Source organism: Pseudopodoces humilis, chromosome 23 (genome assembly GCF_049639895.1).
Source record: "Pseudopodoces humilis isolate 2021_Gansu_Grassland_sample_001 chromosome 23, ASM4963989v1, whole genome shotgun sequence".
Classification (NCBI taxonomy): Eukaryota; Metazoa; Chordata; class Aves; order Passeriformes; family Paridae; genus Pseudopodoces; species Pseudopodoces humilis.
Genome location: NC_142222.1, coordinates 7,040,612 through 7,067,249, shown reverse-complemented (window position 1 = coordinate 7,067,249; position 26,638 = coordinate 7,040,612). Strand labels below are relative to the sequence as shown.

The following is a 26,638-nucleotide window of genomic DNA, read 5'->3' as shown; positions in this document are numbered from 1 at the left end:
ACAGCTCACAGTGTTCCTCAGCTTTCATTAGATGGTGCAGAGGTAGGGAATGTTTTGCAAAATACAGTTATATGATAGAGAAAATGGTTTGTGGTTTATTTTGTTTGTGGTTTTTTACTTGCCTACAAGGAAGAAACAATAAAAAGCCTGGAGTTCTTGCTTGCCTTAATTTTCACAGAACAAGCTCCAGGGATGTATTCATGTGGTCCATACTTGTTTTGGGGTTTTTTTAGAGATTTTGGGAATCTTAGCCCTGTGGTATCAGGCATGACAGCAGACACCTGCCTGAAAGGCAGCTCATCATCTCTTGAAAGAAAACTTCTCTTCCCCCCTCACTCTTATTTCCTCTCCTTATATTACCATAATGAAATGTAAGCTTGCCACCAGCTCTGCTGCTGAGCAGATGTCTCCTCCTAATTACTGTTGTTGCAGGGTTTTGGTGTTTATCCTGTCTAGGCAGGCTGTTACAGCATTAACTGCCTCCCAGTACAGCCTGGCCATGCAGTTGGTGCACATCTGGAAGAAGATGGAAGTACTGGTGCTCTCCAGCAAGTTTTTGTCTGCTGGATCTCCAGATCAGCTCTTTACTGTGCCAAGGACAGCATCCCCCAACAGTGCTTTAAACTGAGGAGAGGGACTTGCAAAAAAAAAAATAAATCTGCAAGTGTGATTTCCCCTCCCCAGGCACGGTCTGCTGGAAAGTTGGCTTGAAGAGAGCAGAAAGTTAAATGAAGTTTGTTCATTCTTGGTCCTAAAGCACAAAGTGGGATGCTCCACAGGGCAGGCTGCCTTTGTGGCAGTGTGTTGGTCAGGTTTGTAAAGCAGGAAAGGGTTAGATCAGCATTTTCCTCCACCCAATGAGTATTTCCTAGGAGATATGAAAAGTGCTCATGGGGAGGTGTAAAAACAAACATGCTCTGTTTGCAAGAAGGAAATGTGAAAACAGTGGTTGGAGCCAGGGGAGGACGGAGGCCAGGGGGTCCTGGTCCTCTGGGGAGGGCAGGATTAGAGAATTTCCTCCTCCTCCTTCAGTAAAGTCTCCTGGGTTTTCTACAGTTCTGCTTTTGGGGTCATTTCATGTTCTGAAAGTTGGTGGTTTTTTTAATTTTTCAAGTTCTCCAAGTTCCTGAGAAATCAGCCACTTTCCTACAGCTCTCTGCTTCGCTCTGTTGGCCTGGAAATGTCTTTCAACTGCAATATTGCACAAGAGGGGTGGTTTTTATTCTGGTTTACAGTGCTGGGAATGCAGTGCCTGAGTCTTGCACCTTTATTTTCACCTCCTGGAAAGGTTTCCCCCGGGTGTCTTGGCTGCCATGGCTGACCATGCTCCCTTTTTTGGGTGTTTTTCAGTGCACTACCAGAAGATCATCCACCGGGACATCAAACCTTCCAACCTGCTCTTAGGAGACGACGGCCACGTCAAAATCGCGGATTTTGGTGTCAGCAATCAGTTTGAAGGGAATGATGCCCAGCTTTCCAGCACAGCAGGGACACCAGCCTTCATGGCACCAGAGGCCATCTCACAGACTGGCAAAAGTTTCAGTGGAAAGGTAGGTCTGTGCTCACAGCTGGAGTCTCTGGGACCCCCAGGCATGGCACAAAGGGCAGTGCCACACCTGCACCCTGATGGTGGCACAAATTTGGGCTGTCATTTAGAAAAACTGGAGCTCTGATTCTCTCCAGTCCAGGCTCAGCTCACATGGGTTGTCCTGTGCAGTGGGCAGACACATGCCAGAGCCCTTTCCCTGCCCAAAGGGAAAGGAGGAAGCCTTTGATTCCCTTCCAAAACAATCAAGAGGCACAGGGGGCTGCTGAGCACCAAGGTCATATCTTAATTCCTTGGAAGGGGTAGGGTCTAATAGGGATTTTTTTTTTGTCTGGAAAACTCTTGAGGTTCAGCCCTGAATGGTGTAATTTCCTGTAAGAAGGGGCTGCTTGCTGGTCACAGCAATGCTTGGCCCAGCACAGCCCTCATTCCTCAGCGGTGCAAGAGCTGCCCTTAGGAACCCAACTTCAAAATGACATAGCAAATGTTAAATCCATACAAATAGTGTTTTCTGAACTGGTGGGAAAATACTCAGATCACCTGTGTTGCCTCTCCTTTACTCTCTCTTCTTGCTTTTTCAGGCACTGGATGTGTGGGCCATGGGAATCACCCTGTACTGCTTTGTTTATGGGAAGGTAAGCTGCCTTTCAGCTGCTGGAGCCCTGCACTGCACTGTCTGCCTGGCTTTTGGCTCTTTCCTTTCCAAATAAAGGCAGATATTAGAGACAAAGACCTAAGCTCAAAAATCCCCCTGCAGATCAGAAGGGGCTGATGCTGTGATCTGTGGAAAGGATCATTTCCAGCATTGGGCCCTGAATGTGGAGCCATTGTTTGTGCCACAAACCCAGAGCAGCAGCAGCAGCAGTTTGTGGGGGGTTTATCCACATTGCCTGCATTTAGAAATGAGCCAGAGCGTGGATAGAGGGGTAGGATTGATCCCAAACTGCTGCGGCGTTTCTGGAACCTGATTACAGAAATCTCTGTCTGCCAAGGCTGAGTTAGGACTGATGGGGGGTCCAGTTTGGCAGAGACAGCTCTTCAGTGCTGCCTTCTGCACACTCCATGTCCTGTCCTGGCTTTTCCCTCATGTCCCAGCCGTGCTGGCCCAGGATGAGCAGTACAGCAGGTGTGTGCAGTCTCTGTGGGCAGGAATGTCACCTGAACCTCTGTCCAAGCACACACCACACAGGCACCAGGCATCCAGCTCTGGGGTCAGAAGTGGCCAGGGAAGGTGACAGAGGCAGTTCACCTGGCAGGCTGGATGAAGGAGGGCATTCCAGTCCAGTTATGTATTCCCGAGATGCCTCTGCTGTTTTTCTGAATTTATTTTCTAATAAGGAATGAATTGACTTATTGTGTGTGGGGAGGTTTAATTTATTTCCATCTCTGTGTAAAACCTAGGGAGTGCAGAGGTTGTACTTGGTGTTAAATGAATGACAAATGCCTGAGTGATGCCAGGATCTTGGACAACTGGAAAACTTCTTGTTTGTTTTACAGTGCCCTTTTATAGATGAATATATTCTGGGTCTTCATAACAGGATCAAGACCAAGCCTGTGGAGTTCCCAGAAGAGTGAGTAAACTTTACTCTGCTACTGTAAAATAAAGTTCAGTTTTCAGCATCATTCTCTGTGTGGCACAGGGGGCACCATGGAGGGATGGACATGAGTGGGTGAGGTGCTCTGTGTTCTCCTGGGTCCTTCATGAGGGTTTTGTGCTGGTGCTGTTGGGGTGTTGTTAAAAGTGCTTCTGCTCTTCCTCTGTCCTTGTTGTGCAGACAGGGACTAAAGGAAATGGCCCTTTGGAAGTGAAGGGATTCCTGGATCTAGGAAGTTCTGCCCCACCTACTTGACTCTGGAGATGCTGGATGCATGGTTTGGTTGGGGTTTTCTTCCTCCCCATGCAGCAGCCACCAGAATGATTTCATTTATTCATTTTTAAAAGCAGTGTGGTGATAAACCTCGGTCTTGGTCTGAGTAAACACATCCCTCTCCTGTGGGCTTCCCTTGGAGCCAGGGGAGCTGTCTGGTGGAAGGATGCTTGTCCTGAGACAACCACAGCTCAGCAAATCCCACTCCCCCAGCCCTGCCCAGGAAAACATGGGCTTGTCTTTTGCAGAGAGGGGCCAGTTATGAAAAAAGCAGGAATTAATTCCCCTGTGTGCTGCTGCTCCCAGCCTGCTTTGGTCAGTGAAGGAAACGCCCGTGGGGCACAGTGGCAGTGCTGGGATGGGCAGGGGAGAGGGCCAGCTGTGGTCACAGCAGTGCAGGGGACAAGCCAAGGCCACTCACGTGGCATTTGAGCAGGGGAAGCTCAGGATTGAGGTGAGGAGTGTTTGTGGTGCTGTCAGAGTCTGGCAGGAGCTGAGTCATGCTGGCTCCATGGTCACCATTCCTGTAGCCTCCAGTGCTGGCCACTCCTCAGCATTCCCTCCAGCTTCAGGCCTTTGGTGACTTTCTGTTGGTGAAGAATTTGTTTCCCCTGGCTCCTGACAGATGAAGTAGCCAGAGCTGGACTCTTTGTTTTCCTTCCCAAATCCACACAGTAGCTAGGCAAAGAATTCTTGGCCTAATTGCTCATTCTAATAAAAATGTATAGGTAAAATTACTTGATTTGGAGCAAGCACAAATGAAAACGCTAATGAGAGGCACATGTGGTATTAGAGAGGAAGGGAGGGATGTTGTCAGGCAGCCTGTGGGATGTGCATGTAAAGAAGGCAAGACTTCTTTGTGAAATGCTCACTGAATTTTCACATTACAGTTAAGGGCTGGGCCTCTACCTTGGCAGTCTCAGACTTCTGATTCCACAGAACGTGATGGATACTCAGAGTGCCCTCCTTTAGACATCTGGGCTGCCTGAGCCCTGGCTCCACAGACATTAATTACCCCTGCACTGAGGAGACACAGCCACTGCAGACAGCTCAGCCACCCCTGCCCAGCTGCAGCCCAGGGGCCTCAGGAGCTCCAAGGACCTGGGGTCTGGCCATGTAGATGGCACCCACAGCCCCCAGTGTGGGGAGGGAGCAGTTCTGGCAGCACCAGGTGACTGGACTTGAGGCTTTAGGAGCACAAAGGCTGGTCATGCTCCACTGCTGGAACAAGATTTTGTCTTGACAGCACTGCAGCCAAAAAAACCCCAAACCTGTTTATGTTCCCCTGGCAGTTTTCTCCTTTGCTCAGGGCTGGCAAAACTCCCACCCCTCCCTCAGCCACCATGTATTTGGGTTAGCAGTCAGCTTATAAGTGACTGTTCCCATCTGCCTCTGCAGTAAGTGATTAACATTTAATGGGCTAACTGGCTTGTGCTGAGATCCATTCCTTCATTCAGGCATTTCCTTCAGCGATAATTGGGCTGCATGATTTATGTGGATTCCTCAGTGACCTGTTCTCCCAGTCTAAAAAAAGCTGCACCCCCTGATTAGGTTGTTGCAGGAGCTGAGGGTTACTAGGTGTTGACAGCCGTCCAAACCACATCTATTTGTTAGAGGCAGCAACAGAGACATGGAATTCACTGGAGTGGATCCACCCTGACCTCCCACAGAATTAGCACCTCTCTAGTGAGGAGTATTTTGGTTTCAATTTATTTCACCATGGCTACAAAAGACACATCCCTGTTTGCAGACAGCCCATGGAAACTCATTGCCTGTTTCCTGACAACCTTTAGGACAGATGGGTCTGACTGTACCAGTGTCACCATCCTGTCCCTTCCCTTGGAGATGCCAGGATAAATATTTATGGCACTGGAGTTCTCATTCATGTCACTGAGTCCTTGGCATGACACGAAGCAAATGGGCTTAGCTCACACCCTGAGGATCCTGGCATGACTAAAAAGCAAGCTGAAGTTTCTCTCCAAACGTGTCAGCAGAGCCAGCAGCTCTGCCTGGTCCCTCCTCATGAAGGCCAGGACAAAGTTCCCTGACCTGTGGGCACCCTGTAAAGTGATCTGTGGTGCTGGCAGCCCTCCTGAATGGATGCTGAGCTCTGTGCTTGGCATTTTCCTGGGAGCTCTTACGGGACTGTGGCTGTGAGAAATCCCATACAGGGATTTTCAAATGAAAAATGCCATCAGGCACAGTGTTCACACCCTGCTGCAGACTGGAGAGAGGGAAACCAGAGACAGGGTGATGTCATCTGTTACCTGGCCATAACCCACCTGACACATGGTGATCCTCTTTATGGAGCTTTAATCCTGTGATACGTAGAAATCAGCCTGGTGCCCAGAAATGTTGAGTGGTTTTATATTCTATTTATTGTATTTTAAGTAAAGCTGTTGACACTTTGGCACGGAGCTGATTTGAGGTATTTTTAAAACAACATCCCACCTGCATCAGTGTGGTGTCTGGAAAGAACCTGTTTGTTCTGACCTGCTAAATGCACTTCACTGCCCATGGCTGTTCCTCTGGAGCTCTTCTCAAGAGCAGCACCATTCTTTCCATTCCAGCTAAAATTGTCACCCCAGTCCCTGAGGACTCATCCTGTTCTTCCCCTTGTCTGGGCTCTATTGCCTGTGTACAGCAGAGCCTTGATGCAACTCTATTTAGACTTCAAACTGAACCCCCTTTTTGCCTCTGAACCAGCAGCATTTCCTTGTGGATGTTTGTAAAGATCTCATAGCCAAAGCCCAAATAAAATATTCATGAATTATTAAGCAGCAGCTCTGTTTTCATCAGACTGAAATATCCCTTGCTGTGCTGTGGTTTTCATTTTGGTTTGTGATAGTTTATTCCCTTCTCTGTCTGAGGAGGGGGGTGCAGAGGAGGTGGGCACAGCACCTGCTGCTCAGGGTTGTTTTCAGTCTCAAATCCAGCCTTCCTGGGGAGTCACATTTTATCCTGCTAAGTTCCATCTCCATGAAGAAACACAGTTCTTCAAGAGTCATTTGTGACACAGACTTTCAGCTGCCTAATTCAGTCAGATGCTGGCATTTTGCTGTGCAGTAGCACTTTGATCATTCAGATCTAGTGCATTTTAAAGGCATCTCCTGCATCATTAAGCACAGGAGTCACTGCAGCCTTTGGGCTGCAGGACCAAGGGCTCCATGTCAATAGAGTGGCTTCTGGGTTCAGGTGCTCTCACATTTAGATCTTGGAAATAGTGTTTAAAATTGAGATGTATTTCTCTTATTTGCGTTATTTGTTCATTCCCTCCTTTTGTTACCTCAAGGCTGAGCTTTGCAGGTAGGGAATACTGAGTTACAGGCTGCCTGCAATCAGGGCTGTGGAAGCAATTTAAATAACACAACCTAGAAGCTTAGCTGGGAACTTGAACGTCAGATGGGGCTGTTTTATCCAGCATACAGTTGCTCATGATGCAGGTTCAGCAAATCAAGCTGTGACACTCTTGATTCACAGAGTTCAACTCCAGTTCTGCTCTCAGGAGCACTTTGTTGTTCCAAATCTCCCCTCAGAAATTCCCCTATGTGGTGCTTTCTTCAGGGATGTCCTCAGACCCATTCACATGATCCCTCATCCTGCATTTTGAGCGTGTGCTGTTGTGTTAGGGGGCAGAACAGGATAACCAAGCCCTGTAGCAGTGACTGTGGTGCCTTCCTTTTTCAAGCCAGGTTGCAGGGAAAATATCTCCTGGGCAGAGCAGATTTTCTACCAGGTAACTGCAGCAAGAACTGTGCTTTGCTGCACTTAAAATTCCCTTGTTAACTGTGTGCTGCTGTTTTCTTCACTCAGAGCACAGATAAGTGACGAGCTCAAGGAGCTGATACTGCGCATGCTCGATAAAAATCCAGAAACAAGGATAACAGTCCCTGAAATAAAGGTAAGTTGGACCTTGATATTAGAGTTTTTAGTCTCAGCTGATTTTATGTACCTTCTAATGAGGCAGAGCTATTCCCAGTGTTTGTGAGCTGTCTCTAGCACCCTCTCTTGGAAAGGGAGAGCACTCATTTTGCAGCCACAGCTCCCATCACTGCTTCTTGCTTGGGGAATATTGACAAAAGCTTTCTTGTTTACTTATTTAAATGAAAATTACTTAAAAGCTGGCTGATCTCAGCGAATCCCTGGGAGAATCAGCGTTGTCAGGGGAGCTGCTTGCTGCAGAGCCTGGGCTGGCAGTGTTGGGTGTGCTTTCCAGGGACTGGATGCGTGTTCCTCCTCTGGTCCTTGTGTGGCCCGTGGCCTCAAGGCAGCACATTTGTTTCTATCACCATTATTTGGGAGGTGTTTAATAACAGAAAGAATGAACAGGCCTGGCAGGGCACAGTGCTTCACAGGTTGTGCTTTCATTCTGGGTTTGCATGGGCTTGCTGTCCTCCTGTCACCCCTCACCAAGGCTTTAGACCTGCTGGAGGATCTCAAAATTTCCATGGAGATCCATCAGCATGCTCTACAGGGCGAGCTCTGCTTTGCTTTTTCCCAAGCCAACTCCAGTATTGCCACTAAGGCTGACAGTAGAAAGGCTGAGCTTCACGAAAAAATCATGACATCCCTTCCCTCCATGCCCAGGAGGCCAGAGCCAGGTTTGGAGCTGTATTTATGGGATTTCACTTGACAGCCCTTGCAGGCACCCTGTAAGAGCCTGTGGGTAGAGGAGCAGAGCTGGCCCTTGTCCCTGGCTGTGCACAGAAGATGGCTGGTGTGCTTGGGGACTTGCCTTGGATGCTGAGGATGGGTCAGGCTGGGCTCTGCTCAGCCCATGCCCTCAGGACAGGGCTTTCTTCCTGTTCACAGCCAAGAACCCATCCCATGAGAGCCAGCAAGGAAAGGGGGCTTTGCTCTGCTGCATGCAAGACAAAAAAATGAAAATGCTCCAGATAACTCAGGTTTTCAGAGTGTTTCAAACTTGATTCAGAGTCTTCCATGGTGCTGGTTGGTGGCAGCAGGTGTGACAGCACTGAGCCAGACTGCAGCCACTTCCAAGGAAGCTGGTTAAAAACCCATCTGCAGCAGTGGGAGATGGAGCAGTGCTGACAAGTGGCCCTGCAATGAGCCCTGTGCCCCACTCCTGTCCCAGCCCAGAGCTGTGTGTCCCCCGTGCAGGTGCACCCGTGGCTGAGCAGGGGCGGCGCGGAGCCGCTGCCGCTGGAGGAGGAGCACTGCTCCGTGGTGGAGGTCACCGAGGAGGAGGTCAAGAACTCCGTGAAGACCATCCCCAGCCTGCCAGCCGTGGTACGTGTGAAATCCACCACATCCTCTGAGCTGGGGGCTCTGCTGAAGCCTCCAGCTGGTGGAGGAGGTTTGGAGAGGGGACACGTGTGTTGCTGGCATGAAATCTTGGCCTTTTGACCCAGGGTGAACTTCTTGTGTCTGAGTACTGCAGCAGCCTGACTCTCTCAAGCAGCTGTTCTGTGGGTTCCGTGCTCTTTGCTGCAGCTCTGTAAAATGTCAGCTGAATTATTAAAGGAGCTGTTGTTACTCCTTTGAACCAGCTTCCAGGAGTCAGTCCTGCTGTTCTCACTGGTCTGTTCTCTTCCCCAAAGATCCTGGTGAAGGCCATGCTGAGGAAGCGCTCCTTTGGGAATCCCTTCGAGGTGCAGACGAGGCGGGAGGAGAGATCCATGTCTGCTCCAGGGAACCTGCTGATGTAGGTACCCACAGCCACACCTGGCCTGTGGGGAGGGAGGGAGAAGCAGTTTGCAAATCTTTCCTGTAGGATTTAAAGACAGAACACCCTTCTGCATCAAACACTGGGGATAAAATCTACCTCAGGTCCTCTCAGATTGAAATACAGTGTACTACTGCAGCCTAAAAACTCTTTTAGAGATGCAGTTCTCTTTGGAAGATGGGTTTGGCCTAAACACATGTAAGGTGCTAAATTTGAGTCTGTTTCTTTCACCTGTTCATTTATAATGCTGTGATCAAAGATCCATTAGAGAGTGATGAAGTAAAATAAGTTTAACTGAAGTCTAGTTTGGATATATATTGGAGGATTTAATTCTTCTCTCCTTTCTATGGACAACAGAAATGGTCCCAAATGAGCAGTTTATGAAGGTATTTTAATTCAAAATGAGATGATGGGATTTTACCTGTGGTCTGGGGCCCAAGTCTGGGCAGAGACATCATGGTCAGACAAAAGAGAACACTTTGAAATTGCTTTTTCACTTGAGAACACATACAGTATTTTTTTCACAGAGTTTTCTGCCAGTTAATGAAATAGTGGATCATATTGCAGGGGGATGCTTTGGAGATTGGGTATAAATTACTACACTGGGATTAAAAAGGGAATAGAAGTCTTTATGACTAGTAGATTCATCAACAGTTTTTAACCATGATGGTGTGTACAGGGATGGAGAGAGAATTCTTCTGTCCTTTACTTGGTTCTTACTCTTTCTCCGTCATTTTTGTCACTGGTTCCTTTCAGAGCCAGGATTCTGGTCCATCAGTCCAGTATATAACAGCTGGACCAGTAGCCTGATCTGGGACAGCTATTTTTTTATAAATAAAGTTCTCACCCCACAGGATCTATGAGGCTGTGGCTGACAACAAAGCTGTGTTGTCCCAAAATGGTTATTTTCCTCCCAGAATCCCAGTACCATTCCTAGCAGACTCCCACGAGGTTGTGCTGGGTCTCACTGCACCACTGACAGCACAGAGGAGTCTCTCTCTGTCTCTCACAGGTGTGTGGGGATTTAAGGGCTCAGCTCAATTAAGCATAATAATGTTCTAGGTCCCCAGCTCTCCACTGGGGACTTTGTCTTGGTGTCCATGGCCAGATTCCAGTTTGGCATTTAAACACCCTGTTCATGAGTGCTGCTGTGGGACACATCTGGAGCATGGCAGTCACAGCTCCTTTGCCATCTTAGCACAAGGGATCTGCCCTGATTTGTTTCTCTTCACTCAATGCCTTCCAAATTAGTTATTGCTAATTGGATACCCACCCCTACCTGTATCTGCACTATCATTCCTGGTCACTGCATTGCATTGCTCTGAAATGGGGAAACATTTACTAAATTTGAAGAAAAATGTATTTTATTCTTCCCACTGTCACAGACAGGTAACTTGGAGCAAGGCAGAAATTCTTTTCAAGACCTGCTTGAGCTGATAATTCAGGGTGGTCACCTTGAGCCCATTTCCAAAGGACCTGTTCCCTTCTACCTTTGAGATTCTTGAAAACTCCAGCAAATGGTGCTGTATATTAAACACTACAGCAGGGCTGCTCTTCTTAAGGCACATGGATTATTATTATTATTTCAAACTTTGGAAAACACTTTACTGACTGAATCTAATGAAAATAACTTCAAATTGAAATAGATGTGTTGGATCTAATGATGCTCATTTCAACTGAACCATGGCTAAATGGGAAATATTCATTATTCAGTGAGTTATCTCTTGATGACAGTGTTATTTCCTCAGGGGCAAACAGAGTAGATACCAAGCTCATCCACTTCTTAATTCATATTGGTTGTTCCCTAGAAAAAACACCCTTACTACACATATGAAGTGCCAGTGTTATGAGCAGAGCTGTGTTAAAATAAGTTTCAAATGAGTCTGGATTTCTGTAAAGTTTTAGGATCTTGCAGGAGCAGATTATATTGCTGTAGTAAGGCTCTGCAGAGTTTCTACATATCCATCACCCTTGTAGCTGGACAGGAGACCCCAAAATTGGGATTGCCAGAAAAGCAGTGCCTGCAGCCATCACTGTGCTCTGGACATGTGGCTGCCCAGGAGGAGCTGAGAGAAAAATGAGCCACACATTCCCAAGCTCTCCTCCACAGAGCTCCTTCTCCCCAGTGGCAATGTCTTTAGAGGGACATAAATCAGATTTTTTAATATTGCATCTCCTTCTAGTTGTAGGTAGGAAATAACTTATTGTGTTTCTACAGAAGAAAAAAGGAAAGCAATTAGAATACTCCAGTTTCACATTCAATTTATTTAATTAGGCTGCATGTGAAATTGCCAGAGCCCCACTCACTGCTGCTCCGAGCATCTTACATCTGTGCCATTTTTGAGGATATACTCTGTAGGAAATCCTCTGGCAGCTGAGCTGAGCTCTGGTACCAGAGCTTCCTGGTATTTGATGCTTAATTGATGACTCTTAAAATGGAGCTGTCCTTCAAGCTCACTCTTTGGGATTTGGAGAGGAGGAAACTAAATCATGTGGCTGAATCTTTTTTTAATTTCTCCCTGCATTACCTACACAGTGTGCTGGGCTCTGTTCCTGGAAATGCTCTGTGCACATGTCTGTGGTGGCAGCAGGGCTTTGCTGTTGTAGCTTTGACACCATTAAGACGCCACTGATATGAAACAGTTCTTAAGTTAATGCTGGGAGGAAAGAAAGTTCTTTTAGCACTCTTTAGACCTGCAAGAAGTGAATCCTCTCCTGGCTGTCATTTATTGCTCTGTTTATCAGCAGTGAGCAGTTTAAAAAGCAGATGTTCAGTGCAGACACACTCAGCAGGAGGAGGGGAACTAAAATCGCCCCATTTAACAGCCCTTGTTTTGCACACCTAGAATGGTGTGAGTGCTGCCAGCTGTCACCTGGGCAGTGGCCAGGTGTCACTGGATCCTGCCTTTCATGCAGGATCTCCCAGGAGAGGCAGTGATTCATGGAGCCCTGCAGATCCTGCAGACTGTGGCCAGGTTCAATGCCCATCATTAATGGTGGCTGCAGAAGCAACTGATCTTTTCTCATTTTCCAGCTCCAGAGTATTTTTTTTTCAGCCCAGTTCAGCATTCACAGCTAAGTTCTGGATTTCTGGTAACAGTGTTTGCTGCTTTTCTTCTGCCTTCTCCACATTTCTCCTAATTGAGTCAGCACTGGCTTCACCACATTTTATTGCTCTCATTTATTGCAGCTACTACCTATCAAATTAATTGCTGTGTTTTGACAGACCCAATTTACTTCCCCGTTATGGCTGCTAATACTATTGATGAAATGTGGTTGTCAGCTTCTCTGTGGGGGATCAGTTGGTATTTTAAAAGCCTACCCTGTTTCCAGCCTTCCCAAAAAGGGACCAAAAGGGCTGTCACTGCCCTTAGGGCCATATTAAACATGTAGGTTAGGCACAAGGAAGCCGAGGGAGAAAATGAGGTTTAAAAAGTGTCTGGCCCAGGTCTCCAAGCAGAAACAGCTTCTCCCAAAGACAGAACTGCATGTTTTGTGGGAAGAGCCATGCCCCACATGCAGGTAGGTGGGATCATGGGGCTGTGGCACAGGATTTCCCTCTGGAATGCCCTGTCAGCAGGTGCCTCCAGCGAGGGGCCCGGTGCTCCTGGGGCTCTGCCCCATTGCACAGGGTGCTGACAGGACACCAAAGGCCAGAGGTGCCAAATGGCACGGCCCAGGGCAGCCCAGCTGGGCAGCAGCAGTGTGCTGGAAGCCATCTGGAGCTTTCAGCAGTGCTAGGGGCTGCAGTGGGTTTGTAGGAGTGCTCCAGTGCCCTTCCTCATCTGTCCTTCAGCTAAATGTGGCTGATGTTCCATCCCCATTCCACTCTGCACTCTAGGCTGGAGAGGCACAGAAACACAAGCTCCTTCACCTGCTGCCATTGTCTCCATGATCACTTTCTTCCTTTGTCTCACTGTTTTGTTCTCAGGGACAGATTCCTCTTAAACACATCTGTATATTTGCATCCATCTTTAAGGTAATTCCATGTCCGTGTTTCCCCTGGGTGCTGTAGAAACCTGTGTCCCCTCCTCAGCCTGTGTGATTTGTGTGGTAGTGAGAGCATTTGGCTCCATCCTTCCTTCCTGTAGGAGCAGTTTTACTGCAGTCATTCTGTGTGTGTGACACTAATGTTTATGTATGCTTTTTATTATTATTTCTAATTGTGATTCTTTGGTATTTCAGCTGCTTTCAGGGAGGGAGGGGTGAAAAAAAACCAGTTGGGTTTTAGCAGGAGCTGGTGCTCAGCCCCACATTTGCAGAGGAAATAGCTACAGAGTTTGGGAAAGGCTGAGCTTTGTAATTTGAGTTTAATATTTAGTGGTTATGGAAAAGAAAGGGCTGGAGCCATCTCTGCTCCAGATGCTCCACTACTCCCTTGTGCTTCTGCCTCAAGTGCAGCCCTGGGAGGGCTCTGGGCAGACCAAAATTGGTTGTTCCAAGTGACCACCCCAGCCAGGACTTCATCAAAACATGGTCACTTGTCCAGCCACTTGCACAGACCCTTCTAGAAAGTGTTGGTCCAGTTAATTCTGTTAAATAACAAAATAACATTAATGCAAACCGTGCTGAGCTGCTTACAGACACCTGAGTGGGAAGACCTAGGAATGGTCAGGCAGGACATCTGGGCTGAGAGACTGGGAAACAACCACACATCTCTAAATACCCCTGGGAGCAGCTCCAGCACTTTGGAGACTCTGCCTGGCCTGGTTCATTGCTCTGACACAAATGGATGAGCCAGAGCCAGGGTGTCACCTGCTCTGAGTGAGGAAGGACTTGCAGAGATTCTCCAAAAATAGCCAGGAGCAGGCAGAGGCAGATGGGGACAGCTGGTGCCACTGCCTGCTGCTGCTGCTGCTGCATTTTCCATAGGGAGGAAGGGACTTCAGCACCCCCATGAGGGCAGATGATTTGAATGGGGACTCAATGGAGGAATTGAGAGCTTGCCAGGGGTGTGTGTTTGTGCTGTGTAGGTTGTCCCACACCATCCCTGTCCCGTGCTCCTGTGTTTGGGAGGGCAGTTTGGGGAGGCTCATTCCTTGCTGGACACGAAACTCGTGTGAATCCCCAGTGGCTGTGATCCCCTCACAGCTGCTGTGGGTGACAGCCATGTGCTCTCCTGGGTAATTGCACAAAGCAGGCTTTGCTCCCCTGTGGCTTAAAAAATGTAGAAGAGATAAAATCTTATTTCTTAGCAAGTGTTATTTACTGGAGATTCCCATCCAGCCTCAGGCCTCACAGCACGAGCACAGGAGCTCTGGTACTGGATCTCTGCTGCTTCACAGGCAGCCCCAGCTTTTTGGCTTGTGTTTGTGGGGGTCCTCTCACCCTGACACTGGTGTTTGGAGAGGCAGAGGCCGCTCAGAGTGGAGGGACAGCACTGAAGACACCCCTGACAAGAGCAGGAATCAGCAGGATGTGCCAGACAGGGAGCTGGGCTGTGCTGAGCTGCCACAGAGCAGAGCCTCTGCTGCTAAATGAGGTGATCAATCATGTGAAGAGGGGGATTGACAGGCACTGAAGACAGGGCTGTTCCTCAGCTTTCCCTGCAGGGAAATGGTCCATAGGTTCAAGGTCAGGTTTATTGCAGGGCTTTGCTGAAGTGGAGAAGGGAATGGGATTTTTGATCATTTCTGTTTTTTTCAAAAAATGGGTTAGCCCTGTGTCCTGCTTTAGGGATCAGTCACCCCAGGACACCCTGTGTGTACTCTGTGTTGTTCCTAGCCAGGAAATACCCCCAGAGCCCCCAGCCCACTCCCCCCAAACACTGTGTGCTCCAGACACGTGCAGCAGCACTGACACTGCCGAGCTGGCTTGTCCATGCAGGTTCTACAGAATGCACAGGGTACCCAGAGCAGCTGTGGCTGCCCCTGGATCCCTGGAAGTGCCCAAGGCCAGGCTGGACAGGGCTTGGAGCACCCTGGGATAGTGGAAGGTGTCCCTGCCATGGCAGGGGGTGGGAGAAGATGATGTTCAAGGTCTTCTTCCAACCCAAACCATTCCACGATTCTGTGATACAGCCAGACTGGTGTGAGCGGGGCTGGGAGACACCACTGCTTGGAGATGATCACCTTTGTGTTGTGGATATGTTTATGATGGAGAAATGGGTGTTTTAGGTGAAGTCATCTGCCTGTGATCGGTTCCTGCTGTGGGTGGCACCTGGAGGTGTTCCCTGTCCCCCATCCAGTGACAGTCACGTGCTGTCTGGGGGTGGCTGGGCTGGGTGGAGGTGTTGCTCCTCAGGGATGCCCTGAAGTGCAGTACAGCTCAAGCCTTCTACATGAGAAAACATCAAAAGTTAAGGGTAGGAGAAAAAGGCTGAAGTTACTGTGGTGTATGTGGAATGCAAGTAAGTGACCTTGGCTGAGATTCTAGGGCTGCTGCTCTCAGGTTGTGGGGACTGCTGTTTTGGGGACCAGGCAAACTCACAGAAATCAAAATCACACCATTTTTGTGTAGGAAAAACTGGGTTCTGGTAGAAACATTTAATTTTACTACCATTTACAGCGGCACTTTGGAGAAGCAGTTGTGAGATCAACCCGTCGCTCTGATCTTTACAAAAAAATCACATTAAAGGAGAGCAAGCCAGAACTCTCCAAATGCAAACTAGATCATTTGGAAAGCATGCTGCTGATCTGCACGACTTTCCCCTAGAACCAGATACCTCCTCGTGGAGAAGGGCATCCAGGGAAGTGGAGAGCTCAGTTTTTGGGAGCAGAGGCCAAGCAGGTGTCGGGGCACAAGCTGCACATCACTGCAGGGCATCGTGCTGAGGTGTTTATGTGGTACCAGCACAACAGGCTGCTTCATTGCTATTCCAGGGCTGGAAAAAAAACACCCCTTGCCTTGCTGTGTGCCTACAATGTTTTTATTTCCTTGCCACCCATGTAGAACACAAGGCAGCAGAGAAGCAGCCAGGGACCCGGAGCTGCCCGACGTGTGCGAAGACGAGGCCGCGTCCTGAGGCCGCCCGGCCGCCGCGGGCTGGGCACGCACGAGCTCCAGCCCTTCGTGGTGTCGCGTGGAACATCGCCCTCATCACCCAGCCCGGGGCCTGCACAGCAACAACAGAACCAGAATAAACCCACCAGAATCGGACCAAGCCAGAAAGCCAGGCAGGAGGATCGGAGCAGAGCGAGCCTCGGGGCAGCGCGGCCGCGTTCCTCGGCCAAGGTGTCCTTGGCTCCTCCGTGCGTGCCTTGCTCTCCACTTGTGCTTCACCTCGGGGCTCTGTCGGGGGTCTCGGCTGAGGAACAGGGCTTTGTTTGTCTCAAGGGTCCTTTTCCCCCCAGAGACTTTTGCCTTGCGTTTTTGCATTCCCTACTTCAAGCATCAGGAATGAAAACTGGCTTGTGAGACGGGTTTTATATTGGAGGGCAACTGCTTAATTTAATGCACACTTGTGTACATCAGGAGTGCTGCTCTTTGTGTGGAGTTGATGGCAAAATGTCCTTGGATATCAGTTAAATGAGGATGAGATCTTGCTGTTGGAGTGAACACTGTCCCTCCCTATGCCTTTCTTTCTCTTCCCTTTTCCTCTTATCCCTCCGTTCTGCATGGTGTCAGTCCTGCCCCCAGCCACGGCCAGAGCAGTTGCATGAGATTCCCTTTATGTGCACAGAGCTCTGGAGCATGGGGATATGCTGCTACACAGAACAGCTCAGTGCTCCAGGGACATCTGCCAGGCCTGCTCTTCCCAAAGAGCTGGGAATGGATCCCATCGGCTGCACCCAGTCCTGCACCCATGGACCATGTTCTCCAGCTGAAAAGAGTGGCAGGTTTAGGCTTTATTTTATTTCATTCCCTTCTCTTCACTCATCTCTTGTGTACCTGATGCTTTTAAACTTTAGTTTCCTGAAAATGAGTCAAACTGGGACAGGTTCCTAGGATGGAAAATGTTGGTGGAGGGGTTTTAGAAAGCTACAGAGCACAAGTTCACAACTTGATATTTTGATTATTTTTTTAAGGCTTTAATTTTTAATTTTAAGACTCTTATTTTTATGCATGTGCTGATGCTGCTATTTTATCCATAGATAGCTTCTAAACTTGGGGTTAGAAGCTTCATCTCAACAGTTTGACAACCAGTGAGAGATTGCACTTAAAAAGGCAAATACAAAAAGGCAAATAGAGCCATTTCTGTGGCTGTTGACTGTACAGACTGTGTGGATAATCAGGAATTTCACTCTTCCTTTCAGAGAGTAGAAACCAGTGACATCCGTCTGTCAAAATACATGTCATTATTTTCCCTTGAGCCTGGGAGCTCAAGGGAAAATAAGCTTTTCCCTTGTGCAGCAGGGAGACTGGAAAGCAGAGTGGAGGGTTTGTATGGAAATAGAACCTGGATGAGGTGCCAAACTTCTCTGCTTTAGCAGTGCACATTTGTAGTGGAGTTTGCTGAGCAAAGCAATGCAAGGCATTCCTTTCTGGCTCAGATCCTCCTGTACAAGTCCATGCTCAGCTCGAGTCCCTCCCAGGCTGGATTAACCTGGATTATGACATGACCCTGTTGCTCTGAATGCAGCCTTCCATGGGATGAGGGAAGGAAAGCAGCTCATCAGTCACTGCCTTGCTCCTTCCCTTCCTGAAGAAAAGCCATGTGTGCTCAGAGCTGCTGCTGGCAGAGCCCAGACCTTCCGTCAGTATCCACAAGCCATCAATCAAAGTACTCCCAAAAAATGGTGTAAATTCAAGAAAACATGAATTGCAACTCTTGAGGGTACAATGCAGATCCTCTGTGCTGTAATTTTGCTCTTTTTGATTTCTAGGCCTGTTCTGTTGGAATTTCAGACTCTTGTTGCACTTGAAGTTGAACCTCTGCCCCTGTATGTGCTCTGCTATGATTCCAGCATGATGTAAGTGCACTCAGTACTGTGACAGCACATGGCTGTTGCACTGTAAATATGTACCATGAAGAGAGAGGCTATTTTTTGCATGCTTTTGTACTGTAGAACTGATGAGAAAATTACAATAAATTCCACAGAGATGACTCTGGGTGTGAGTGTAGTTCCTAAGGCAGCCGTGGCTGCTGGTTATTGGGTGTTCTCTGCTGCTCAAACCCTCTCTGTGTGTGTAGCTGCAAGGAGGGGCTTGAAGGGATTCCTTTCTTTGGCCTTTCCATGCTGGGCATTTCCTGGATGAAGAAGCTCAGGGCTCTGTCATGCTCAAGTGACACATCCCCAGCTATTCCAGCCTCTCGCTGTAATGGGGCTGGTGAAATTGTATTGCCTTCATTCCATTTGGTTCCAAATAAAAGTGCAATTTCCTTAGCAGAGTGGCTGGGGGTGGCCTGGCTTTGAACTCACTCAGCACACTTGTGGAAAGCCCAGCAAATCCTGGGCTCATCTGGTGCCATGGGGCAGGACTGGCTGAGCCTGCCCTCCTCCAGACATCTTCCTCCAGGAGAAAACGCCAGAGGCACCAAGCTCCTCTCATTTTTATATTGCACAAAAAAAGTTTTAACAAAGGTGAATGCATCTGCCTCAGCCCTGACAATGATGTTGCAAAGCTGAGAGAGTTGGGGGTGTTCAGCCTGGAGAAGTGAGTATTCTTTATAATGGTGCCATTGACATCCCACAGTGAAAGCTGCCCCGTGCCTGTGGGGGTGTGCTCGGTCCCAAACCTCACCCTGGTGCTCATCTTGATCTCACTCCGCCTTGAGAAACACACATGGTCCCCGGTTAAACCTCATCCCAGTCCCAAACCCAAGCTCAAGGCCAGGCCAAAGGCAAATGCCACATTTAGCCTTAAATCCAATCCCCCCTCTAATCTAAAAGGCACCCCTAACTCCAAGGCCAGCCCCAACTCCAGGCCCTTCCCAAATGCTCAGCCCTAATCCCAAGGCCACCTTTAGCCCTAAGCCCAAAGCCAGCCCCAACTGCAGCTGTAAGCCCAAGCCCAAGGGCAATCTCAAAACCTAAGGAAGATGGAGAATGGCCGGGGGCTGTGAGGACGGCGACAACACTGGCACCCCCAAATCAGAGAAGGACAAAGAGCCCTCGAGATCCCCTGAGAGAATAATATTATAATATTATAATTTTAATATAATTATAATATATATATTAATATAATTATAATATTATAATATTATAGAGAATAAAATTGGCAGAAACTCCATGTATCAACGCATCAAATGCTTTGACTGAGATTTGCCGCTTTGGGTGAAAATGCAAAGGACACAGACCCAGCCACCCGCCAGGGGGACAGGACAGACAGACCCCAAGTGGCCCTGTCAATTTAAAAGGGCAGCTGTCGATTGTTTCACTGTTGCTGCATTTCTTGCCTTCCTAAAGCCCCTCCTACCTGTACTACAGCCTGTGATTGAAGACACAAAACTACGACCTGGAGGAAAGGCAACAAAAGCTTGACAAAGGCTGAAGGGAACGCTCTGATTATCCCTTTTCCCAAGAGGTTCCCTTAGCTGAACTTGCTAACAAGGACCAGACATGACAGCCCACAGTGGCTTTCGGGTTGTTTTATTTCTCGGCCCACAGTCCTGTGTGGGACATGGGAACTGGGTGCTGCAGAGGCTGCGGCAAGGTGTCAGAAATGCCTGCCCAACACCCAAGGGTGACAGAAGATCTGCTCCAGCACTGACCGATCCATGGGGTGCTTGGACAAACACCACTGGATCAGATGTTGGCACTCTGCGGAGAGAAGGCAGAAAGCGGCGGTCACTTGCAGAAGGCTCCAGCCCAGCGTGTGCTCGGAGCTGCCCTTGGCGGGAGAGCGGCACGGCAGGACAAGCAAGGGCCCCCTCCTTCAGCCAAGCGTGCCACACCGAGCCCGGCACGGGCCACCTGCTGCAGCCGGCCCTTGAGGGCACACGGACGTCCCGCGCAGCTGCGGGAGGGCCGGGCTGGGCTGCGCGGTGCCACCTGCCAAAGCCTGCCTTCTTCAGGCCCCATACCAACCTGGAGAGACCTCCTGCGGGAAGATGGGCTGCCTCAACACGATCTCACGCTCGTTTTCGAATGGCAGGAACCCGCACACCATTTCGAAGAGCAGCACGCCCAGGGACCAGATGGTCGCCCCATCGCCGTGGTAGCAGCGAAGGCCGATCCACTCGGGTGGGCAGTACGTGCGTGTTCCTAGGGGAGACGGGCGGCGCTGATCAGGCGCAGGCTGCTGCCTTCCAGAGCCTGGCGCCAGCCTCCTGCCAGAGGCAGGGGCTGCAGCCGTGGCCACAACTTCCCCCCAAGGCCTGCCTGCTTCCCTCCCCCTGACAACGGGCCAAAGCCAAGAAACCATTCTGCAAGGCTGACAAGGCCAGCGGAGCAGCCCAAGGCCTTGCGGGCCTGCCAAGCCCAGGAGCCGGGGCCCGGCTTTTACAGCCCCTTGCTGTCGCCAGGGCCAGCAGCCGGCTCCTGGGGCACAGCACCTGCCCCGTGCCCCAGGGCAGCCGGCAGCCGGCTGAATGCCGCACCCCGCGGCCCAGGAGGGAATGGGGCCGTGCAGTGCCTGGCACTGGGAGCGGGGCCCGCGCTCTGGGCTCACCGGCAAACTCTGTGTAGGCCCGCTCATGGAGGAAGGTGCCGCAACCGAAGTCGATGAGCTTCAGCTCACCAGTCTCCGGGTTCACGAGGAGGTTCTCTGGCTTGATGTGCAGGACGCCGCAGGCGGTGCAGTGCCACACGGCCTCCAGCACCTGCCAGAAAAGCCAGCGAGCCGCCTCCTCGCTCAGGAACTCTTGCTCCACCAGGACGCGCAAGAGATCCCGAGACTGCTCCGGACGCTCCAGAACCAGAACGAAGCTGTCGGGAAGCTCGAACCAGTCCAGGAGCTGGATGATTCTCTGGCAGCCGAAGCCCACCTTCTTCATGAGCACCATCTCCAGTGGAACACAGGTGCCGTTGGGCTGTGAGGAGACAATGCCTCCATCACAGAGCCCGATGCTGCCCTGCGGCTGCAATTCCCCTGCCCGGGATGCCCCAGTGCCGCCTTGGGCAGCCTCCCCGCTGCTTGGGACTCCTCCCACCCGGGGGGTGACTGGGAGGTGCCCCTGCCTGGACCCACCGCCGCTGTTTGGCATCCCCGGGCCCGCGATGCTCGGCCTCGCTCGCTGAGCCCACGCCCGCTGCCCCCGGCCGTGCCCCGCCCTCGGCCCCGGCCTTATCCCTGCTTGCCACGGCCCCGCTCACTCACCAGCTCGTCCCACTGCAGGACCGTGTCCCGGGCCACGCGCTTGATGGCCACCTGCAAGCCGTGGAGAGAGTGGGGCTGAGTTCAAGCCTTGCCCCGCGCCGCCCCCGGCCCTCCCGCCGCGCCCGGCCGTCCCGGCCACTTACCGGGCTCCCGTCGGAGAGTCGGGTTCCCGAGAAAACGGTGCCGAAGCCACCGCTCCCCAGCTAGCTGCGGGCCCAGCTGGTACAGCTCCCACAGCTCTTTCTTGTGCCCTGCGGCCAAGACCGAGCCGTCAGCCTCGCGCCCAGGAACCAACCCCCCGAGTGCCCGCCAGTGCAGCGGCCCCAGCCAGCACCGGCCACCTTGCTCTCACCTGCTTCCTCCTGCGCGCCGGGCAGCGGCCACAGCCTTTCCGCCGTCGGGCTGGCGAGCGGCACAGCTGGGCCAGGACAGGGCGCACAGGCGGCTGCAGGAGCCTGAGTGGAGCGGGGCAGGGCGGCACCGTCTCTGTCCCCGCCGTCCTGGGCTGGACTCTGCCCGTGTGGACGGCCGGGGCTACAGCCCGAGGCTTCACGCAAGGGGGTCCCAGGAGCAGCTGCAAAGCAGAGAGGGCTTGTTTGAAGCCGTGGCATCAGGGGCTTCTGAAAACAGCCAGCGACAAGGCTGCTCTCAGAAGCCCTGGCCTGACCTGGCCTGGCCTGGGAATGGCCCTCAAGAGCCCCATGGGAGCCTCAGACAGCTCCTTAGATCTCACCTGCTTGTTCGGAAGCCTTACTGGTTGTTGGTGGCTGTATGGGAGCAGCTTCCTGGAGATGGAGGAAACTCCCTGGTCTCTGGGGAATTGCCTCCTCAACCAGGCCCGGGCTGTTGCCAGCTGGCACGTCCAGCACCGTGACCTGGGAGCTGTGGTCCAGCAGCTGCTGGCTCCAGGACACTTGCTGCTCCTCCAGCTGCTCCTGGTATGGCTCCCCTGGATCGGGCTGGGCTCCCACTTGGACCTGTGGGCTTTCCCTGGCCATGTCAGTGGTCAGGGATGCGCCCGTGTTGTCAAGGTCCAAGGGTCCATGGGAGCTGGGAGACCTGTCCCTGGGCTCTGCAACTTCTGCAGGCTGACAGGTCAAGCGGAGCCTCTCTGAGAGATGGAGGCTGTCAGAGGTAGCAGAGGCTCCTGGCACGATGGACATCCTCTGACAGCCTGAACCTCTTGCATGGATGGCGGGTCTTCTCATCCTTGCAAGGGTTGAGGCTCTCCCACCGATGGCCAAACTTGGTGGGAGCAGCCTCCTGATGGGATGGCGGCTTCTGGAGAAGCTGGGCGAGCCACAGCAGGGCAGGTGGCTTCGCTTCATCAGCTTCTCCAGTTGTGTACATAGTGCCTGCCACATCCCAAAGTAGAGCGGCACAGGTGTCCCATTGTGTGCCCAGATCTGGGTCATAACTTCCTGCAGCTCTTTGGCCACTGCCATGCAGGGACCGCAGCTGCAGGAGCTCTCCAGAGGGCACGCGGGAGCACCTGGCCGCCTGCGAGTAGTTGCCCGAGGCCTGGAGAACCCGGGAGCCGCAGGGGCTGCCCGGTTCCTCCATGGGCCTCTGGGCCTAAACCTACGTCGCTTCTTTGCCTGCTGCCTCCACGGCTGCCAGTGGCCAACGGCCCACCAGACAGCCACAATGGCCAGCAGCAGGACAAGTGCAGCCATTAGGACGCCACCGTCACCCATGGCTACGGCACGTCCACTTGCAACTGCACTGGCAGCTGGGGGCGCCGGCCCGGTTTATATAGGGTTGGCGCGGTGATGTCACAGTGCTGTGGTCAGGACAACGGTGTGATATCTCGGCCATGGATCACGCCAGTGCACAGCAGTTCTACGGTAACTAGGAAGGGGCTCTGTGTGGTCACTCGAGCACCCTCTGGAGCAGAGAGGATGGAAGATACTTGTCAAAATGGGACACAGGGATGAGGAGGGGAACGGTGATAGTCTCGCCTCCTTGCTGGCAGAGCATGGGACATGGATTGTCCAATAGGGCATTGCAAAGTCCTTGAACAGGACAAGCCCTGCTGAGCAACATGGAAACCATCGGTGTTCTATCCACTACATTCCCATGCTGAATCGGAAGTTGAATTCAAATCCAGTTCTGTGCCTATTACTGGGAATAAAATGGATGCTATCCCATTGAAAACCAGTACCTTTAATACTTTAGGGTTCTTTGACTTCAGGGAATTGAGGCACAAATAAAGGAAATGGTATGACAGAGTTTGTGTCTGCCTAAAATTAACACTTTAATGAGAAATAAAATAGGGACGATGCCCATAAACCGTGCGCAGTATAGGGACAAACTCCAAAGACCAGGACTACGGGCAGACACAAAAATATATAGGGTAGGTCTGAGGGCAGAGTCAGAGGGCATGGGTCCTACCACTGGAGTTAGAAATGTGCAAAATTCTGCAACAAATAACAACCAATCTGGGGAGAGAACCGGGAACATTCGAGAAACATAACCTTCTAAGGGGTGAGTTGATTAACATATTAACTGCCATAAGCCCTTTCTCTTTGCCATAACTTAAACAAATGCTTCCAAAGGCTTGAACTTAATGCCTTTTTTTCTGGATGAAATTTGGCTGGCTTGGATCCCCAGCAAGACACAGTCCCGTATCACATAAGTCAGTTCTTCACTCCCTGTCCCCGTTCATTTCACACTGGCACTTCTGCTCCAGAAGGATTCTCTGAGGGACACAATTAAAGCACCTCTTAAAATCCTGAAATAGAACCTGCATTTCCTTCCTATCACCCATGAGCCAGGTGAATTAATATTGTGAAAGGCGATAAGGAAGCTACCACCGTTTTAGGACTGAGAAGGCCTATGCTGAAGTAAACCCACAGGTGTGGGCAGTCCCAAGGAAATGTAGAAAATGAGATATGGAACCTTCCAAATCACTTTGAAGCCACCAGGACAAGTGCTATCTAAAAAGCAATACATGGTCAGTGAGAAGTCCCAGGTCAATAAATGCCCCTGGAGCTCATTTAGGATCTTGCTGGGGACTTGGTTTGGGAATGGATTCAGACAGGTAAGTGGCTTGAAAGCTGCTCCCCCTAATTTTCTTGTAAGTGAGATATGTATCAAAATGGATTTCTAGAGCAGTAAATTATAATTAAGTGCTTATTATAATATTCATTAAGAGCGACTGTCTGCTGTACTGTTACACCAAATACTAATTATTAGAAATTAAGGTGACAGGAGGGAATAATATTCTGAATTGTGTAAGTGGGAGTAATAAGAGCCTAGGAGGGATAAGCAGACAAAGCAACAGGAGAATTTCCTTTCTACAGGGAAATCAGCGGTAATGGAATCCCCAGTGACACAGCACTGGGAGGCGTGGCTGCCCAGGAAGGGGTTGTGGGCAGGGGACAAAATTAATGACAGCTAAAATGACACCAAGCAGAGGGGTCGTATCTGTGGGACCATTGGGCTCCAAGTGTTCAGTTTTGGGGTATCATCACCTGGCAGGATCCATCCAGTGGATTGACCTCCAAAGGCTCCATCTTGCCTCCATGTTATTTTTCTAGTTTGTTTGCTAGGTTTATTTGTTTTTTTTTTAATTCCTCTTCAAACTGAAGTTAAATTCCTACAATGATTTTGTTGCAACTAGTCTAGTAATAGGTCTCTGGCCATGGCAGGGAATAGACAATCTTTGAGGTCCCTTCCAGCTCAAACCCATCTGCAGCAGGGGTGAGATGGATGCAGGGCAGGATGAACAGCCAGGGAAGCAGCCAAAGCCATGCAGCCATGTGTGAGGAACAGTTTTTCCAGTCCCCAGCAAAGGAAAATCATAAACTTCACCCTCTATTGTTGTCTGTGCTGCTCCACACTAAGCACAGCTGTCTCAAGGCCTCCCTCCAGCAGAACCTTTTTAATCACAGTCCCTCTCTCCTGTGGTTAAATTAGGGGGAAAAAACATCATCTCCTATGTGAAAGTGATTCCTTTGTTGCCAGACATTTCCAGGTTTTCCATTTTCTCCTCCTTGAGTAGGAAGAAGTCATTTACCATGTTTTTTTCTAAAGCAATTTCCAGGGACGTCCAGCAAACATGGCCAGGAGCCATCAGCAGCCAAGCCCTGACTGGGTTTCTTTGCTTGAGTAAATCAATGTTTTGCCACTAATGGGAGATGAATGCCCATTTTCCGTGCCCCATTTATTTTATTGCCAGGGCTGGGGTGCAGAGGAGGCAGCACTGGGGCAGCTCTCTGGAAATCCCAGAGAGAACTTGAAATATTCACTCCCATCCCATTTTATGGTGTGTGATGTGCAAACACATTAGGGAAGAGCTGCTGCACTCACCAGCTGGAATAACTCACAGTGCCTGGCTCTCTCTCTGTCCATCTCTATTATTTTTATTTGGCGTTTCCACAGGGTTGTTTTAAGGATGTGGGATGCTCTTGCTCAGTTTGTGCCAGCAAAAATCCCTGTGGAAGAGATTTTTTTTGCCACAGCAGGGGTTTTTTTTATTATTAGACTGAAAAAGTATCTTTTTCCCTGTCCTGTTGGGACTTTTGTGGGATGTGGACAGGGATGGGAACCCTGAGCCACCATGGGATGGCAAAGGCAGGAGCTGACCCACCACCAGCTTGAGGTGAAGCAATTAAAGCTTGTAGCTGCCACCAGCATTTCCTGCCTGTAATTAATGCTTTTAATGAGAAGGCATATGGTAACCCCCTCCTCCCCCCTGGCATTTTGCCGGGTGTGGGTTTATTAACAGCTGCTAATTATACCATTATTCACTGTCTAAGTCAGGGAGGACTGCACTGTGTGCTCTGACTGCCTGTGAATGCTGCCAAAATTTTTTTCACTTAAATTTTCTGTTTTTTCTTTACACAGGGAACTGAACCCCCTGGGGGTTTGCAGGGCAAACCAGCATCCCTGGGATACAGAGCCAGCTCCTTTCCCACTTTACCTGACCCCTCTGCTGCAAATCCAGCTGCACATCCTCCTCCTCACAGCCAGAACATGCTTTTGTTCCCAGAGGGAGTTTTTCTGGAAGCCTGATAGTCCCAGGAACTGTAGAGGGGCTTGAAGCCATTCTCTATCTGATGGAGTATCCAAGTGCCAGGACATCCTCAGCCCCATGGATCCTCAGGGCTCCTGCGTGCCCCAGAGCAGGAGGGCATTATCCTGGTAGGAAAAGCAGTGGCTTTGTTCCCCTCAGACCTCAGCTCTGCTGCTGGGGTGCTCATTGCACCAAGTGCTTGACATTAAGGCTCTTTCTCTATTTCCAACATCTTGGAAATGTTTTACCAACAGCTGGTTACAGTTTTAAGACTGGGTATTACGAAGTACCTCACTCCCAGCCTGGGCCTCTGAGTATTCCAGTTCCATGCAAGTATTGGGAGAAAATGAGCATTAAAATTATCCATGTGGAAGTTC

At 50.4% G+C, this 26,638-nt stretch overlaps 2 protein-coding genes across 8 annotated transcripts in view; one reads left to right on the top strand and one right to left on the bottom strand.

Annotated features, from left to right (window-relative positions):
- The window catches only part of CAMKK1 (calcium/calmodulin dependent protein kinase kinase 1), a 75,158-nt gene extending 57,071 nt beyond the window's left edge, over positions 1-18,087 (top strand). For 6 of the 7 annotated variants that reach the window (XM_005525864.3, XM_088066266.1, XM_088066270.1 and 3 more), the window contains 7 exons: positions 1,351-1,550; positions 2,128-2,181; positions 3,044-3,117; positions 7,228-7,315; positions 8,536-8,664; positions 8,976-9,079; positions 15,992-18,087. In XM_005525864.3, coding sequence (XP_005525921.1) covers positions 1,351-1,550; positions 2,128-2,181; positions 3,044-3,117; positions 7,228-7,315; positions 8,536-8,664; positions 8,976-9,079; positions 15,992-16,064 — 722 coding nt within the window. In that variant the 3' untranslated portion in view covers positions 16,065-18,087. Of the gene's footprint in view, positions 1-1,350; positions 1,551-2,127; positions 2,182-3,043; positions 3,118-7,227; positions 7,316-8,535; positions 8,665-8,975; positions 9,080-13,031; positions 13,080-15,991 lie in introns of all 7 variants that reach the window. The other variant, XM_088066271.1, reaches the window with a different exon arrangement.
- Positions 18,088-19,639: 1,552 nt separating this feature from the next.
- LOC102101841 (serine/threonine-protein kinase pim-1-like) lies at positions 19,640-21,438 on the bottom strand. The gene is made up of 5 exons (XM_088066189.1): positions 21,385-21,438; positions 21,242-21,292; positions 20,594-20,954; positions 20,011-20,187; positions 19,640-19,743 (listed from the first exon to the last, which is right to left on the bottom strand). Exons 3-5 carry the CDS (start codon positions 20,925-20,927, stop codon positions 19,640-19,642), a joined length of 615 nt encoding a protein of 204 aa, XP_087922315.1. The 5' UTR covers positions 20,928-20,954; positions 21,242-21,292; positions 21,385-21,438.
- Between the last annotated feature and the right edge of the window lie 5,200 nt (positions 21,439-26,638).